This window comes from Sinocyclocheilus anshuiensis, unplaced genomic scaffold (genome assembly GCF_001515605.1).
Source record: "Sinocyclocheilus anshuiensis isolate Anshui unplaced genomic scaffold, SAMN03320099.WGS_v1.1 scaffold283, whole genome shotgun sequence".
In the NCBI taxonomy this organism is placed as follows: domain Eukaryota; kingdom Metazoa; phylum Chordata; class Actinopteri; order Cypriniformes; family Cyprinidae; genus Sinocyclocheilus; species Sinocyclocheilus anshuiensis.
Window position 1 is genome coordinate 350,180 of NW_015549605.1, and position 2,843 is coordinate 353,022.

At 37.7% G+C, this 2,843-nt stretch overlaps 1 protein-coding gene across 2 annotated transcripts in view; it reads right to left on the reverse strand.

Annotated features, from left to right (window-relative positions):
* The window catches only part of LOC107658798 (cadherin-like and PC-esterase domain-containing protein 1), a 61,030-nt gene that overhangs the window by 30,263 nt on the left and 27,924 nt on the right, over positions 1–2,843 (reverse strand). For both annotated transcript variants that reach the window (XM_016447448.1, XM_016447447.1), the window contains exon 14: positions 2,094–2,262. In XM_016447448.1, coding sequence (XP_016302934.1) covers positions 2,094–2,262 — 169 coding nt within the window. The remainder of the gene's footprint in view (positions 1–2,093; positions 2,263–2,843) is intronic.

Consider the following 2,843-nt stretch of genomic DNA (forward strand, 5'->3'; position numbering starts at 1 on the left):
TATGTTTGGCTATTGCTACAAATATACCCGTGCTACTTATGACTGGTTTTGTGGTCCAGGGTCACATATTAGTATAGTATAGTAGGTAACACTTTAGTATAGGGACCAATTATCACTATTAAAGGGATAGTTCACCCAAAAGTGAAAATTTGATGTTTATCTGCTTACCCACAGGGCATCCAAGATGTAGGTGCAGTCTGTCAGTCTTATAATGGAAGTGAATGGGAATCACGGCTTTGAGAGTCAAAAAAACATACGCATACAAAACCAAATTAAACCCTGCGGCTCGTGACGATACATTGATGTGTAAAGACACGAAACGATCGGTCTGTGCAAGCTCAGAGAGCGGCTCGGAAGAGAGGGGTGGGGTCAGCAGAGCTCATTTGCATTTAAAGCAACATGCAAAAAAATGGCTTGCTTTAAACAGCTGTTTTTGACAGGGTAAAAACGGTGTTGTTTTACACTATCATTGAGAAATTTTAACCAAACTATGTTACAGACTTTTCATTAAGACCCTAAAGAATCATATCAACTTGTGGAAGATGGGCATCCGATGACCCCTTTAACATCCACACGAACAGATGATAAGGTTCTGTATATAATAAATGTGCTTGCAGTTTTATCATCTGTCACTTTAAATGTTCAAGCTCCTTAAAGTTGTGTGGATTCTGAGTGGCTGTCAATGTATTCACCATTCATCAGCGATTCCAAAGTGAAAGTGATTCCAACAATATTGCCCACCTATGTCTTTATTGGTACAATTGCGGTGTGAACATCCCTGTTTTCATAGAATTAGAAGGATTTTTAAAACGTTATCTTTATCGTTATTATTAATTATAATCCAAGCGGGCCTTTAAAATTGGTAAATTCAAATTGTCAGTTTAAATGAATCCCTTCAATGATTAATTTGCTGCACTTTTGCGGCCAAAGATACCCCAGGTGAATAGGGTAAAAAATTAACTAATAGATATCACTATATTTCCACAGTTGATTGATTACAAACATTGCAAACAACAAGAATTGCAAACATATTCTGCATTACAAGTTTTCTGAAATGTTATGCTTAAATATGCAAATAAGGCATTATCTGATTAAATATGCACTGACTTGCATAAAATTCTAGAAAAAAAACTTAACATATGATGAAGCCAGGTTACTTTTTTTTTTTTTCATTTTATTGACATTAGTAAAGATTTTTACAGACAGGATTTTGATCTTTTATCACTCACTAAACCAGAATATAATGACAACAGCTAGAAAAATATATTTTTTAGGAATAACAAATAAGGCAAAACATATGAACAAACCCTTCTGTAAAAACTTAAAAACTGTAAAGTTTGGTGTATGCAAGTACTACTGAACTTTTTAGCTTTTTAGCAGGAGAAAAATCTAATTTTGAGAAAATTATGTTCGAGAAAAAAGATGCGTGTTGTATTTGAAATCTACAGACTAAAAATGGAAAAACTGCTATAAGAAACACTTCCAAGTGTATTTTGGATGATTTCTTTCCACTAGTATAAAAAAAATAAATAAAAAAATACTCCATGAAAAGCCAAAAAGCCCAAAAACTAAAAATTGACAGATGCATGAAAAAAACGTTTTTGCCTGTAGTGTCTCACCTTAAGTAATCTGGTATAAATATATGTAGGTAAATATTGGTGAATATAAATAGAAACTATTAAATAATTTCACAATTTGAGACATTAATATATACACACATACACAACACGAGTCAACACTGTGTGACAGAAACCTGCTGTGATCTACTATAACTGTGAATCTACGATCAACGCTATCAGCTTGCACTGAAACCTGAACATCCACGAGAAAGAAAGTGCCGGAATGACTCCGGAATCTTCAAATTGAGAGTTTCTTGGTTCAGAACCAGTTCTAAAGACTGTACTGCATTAAAAATGAAAGAAAAATATGAGATCCACACCTCCACTTGTGGACTATAAGAATCTCCAGGGCTTAAAATAACTTAGGAATGTAACAAACTTCATAAGCAGGCCGACAAATTCCTCTTAGACAGATGTGTGTGTTAGTGTTCAGGGGAGGAGCTGGTGAGAGAGAGTGCGTGTGTGTGTTTGTACCTGCACAAAGCTGCACATCACATACTCATCAAACATTGGCAGACTGGGCCTGCTGTCGCGGTATATGTGCAGAGTGTATATCGTCATGACGACGGGCTCTGCCTCTGATTCGTCCATCACCAGAATGTTGATTCTGCTGTTGCCCAGGCCAAACGGGTAGTTTGCCATCCTGAAGGAAACAGAGAAAAGTTCAGAGAAACTCAGCGTACTTGATCACATATATGCACACACACACACTCTCACCCTTCACTTTTGGGGTTATTAATGTCGTGACAGGGCAGGAGGATTACTGTGGATTAAAACTGGGTCCCAGTCAACAGGTGACCCCTCACTCGTGGACAAATAAAGCTGTGCTTTCACAAAACCTTGAGAAAGGAGACAGCCCAGACTGCTTGCAGATGGGATCAGTCAACCCTTTGCTTTCCATGTGTAGAACTATTAACTTTTATCAACTATTTAGTAGGGCTGCACGATAAATCGCATGCGATATTTAATGCGCATCTTGTCAGAAAGCCGGTTCTGTAATCAGCTGTAAATCTCCATCACCTGTGTGCTTTCACATTGAGCAGCATTAACTACACAGAGCCGTTGTTCACTGAGGAGCTGTGCAAAAAATCGCGCGAATATGAACGTGGTTTTGCGCAGCTCGTTAGTGAACAACGGCTCTGTGTAGTTAATGCTGCTCAATGTGAAAGCCCGCAGGTGATGGAGATTTACCGCTGATTACAGAACCGGCTTTCTGACAAGATG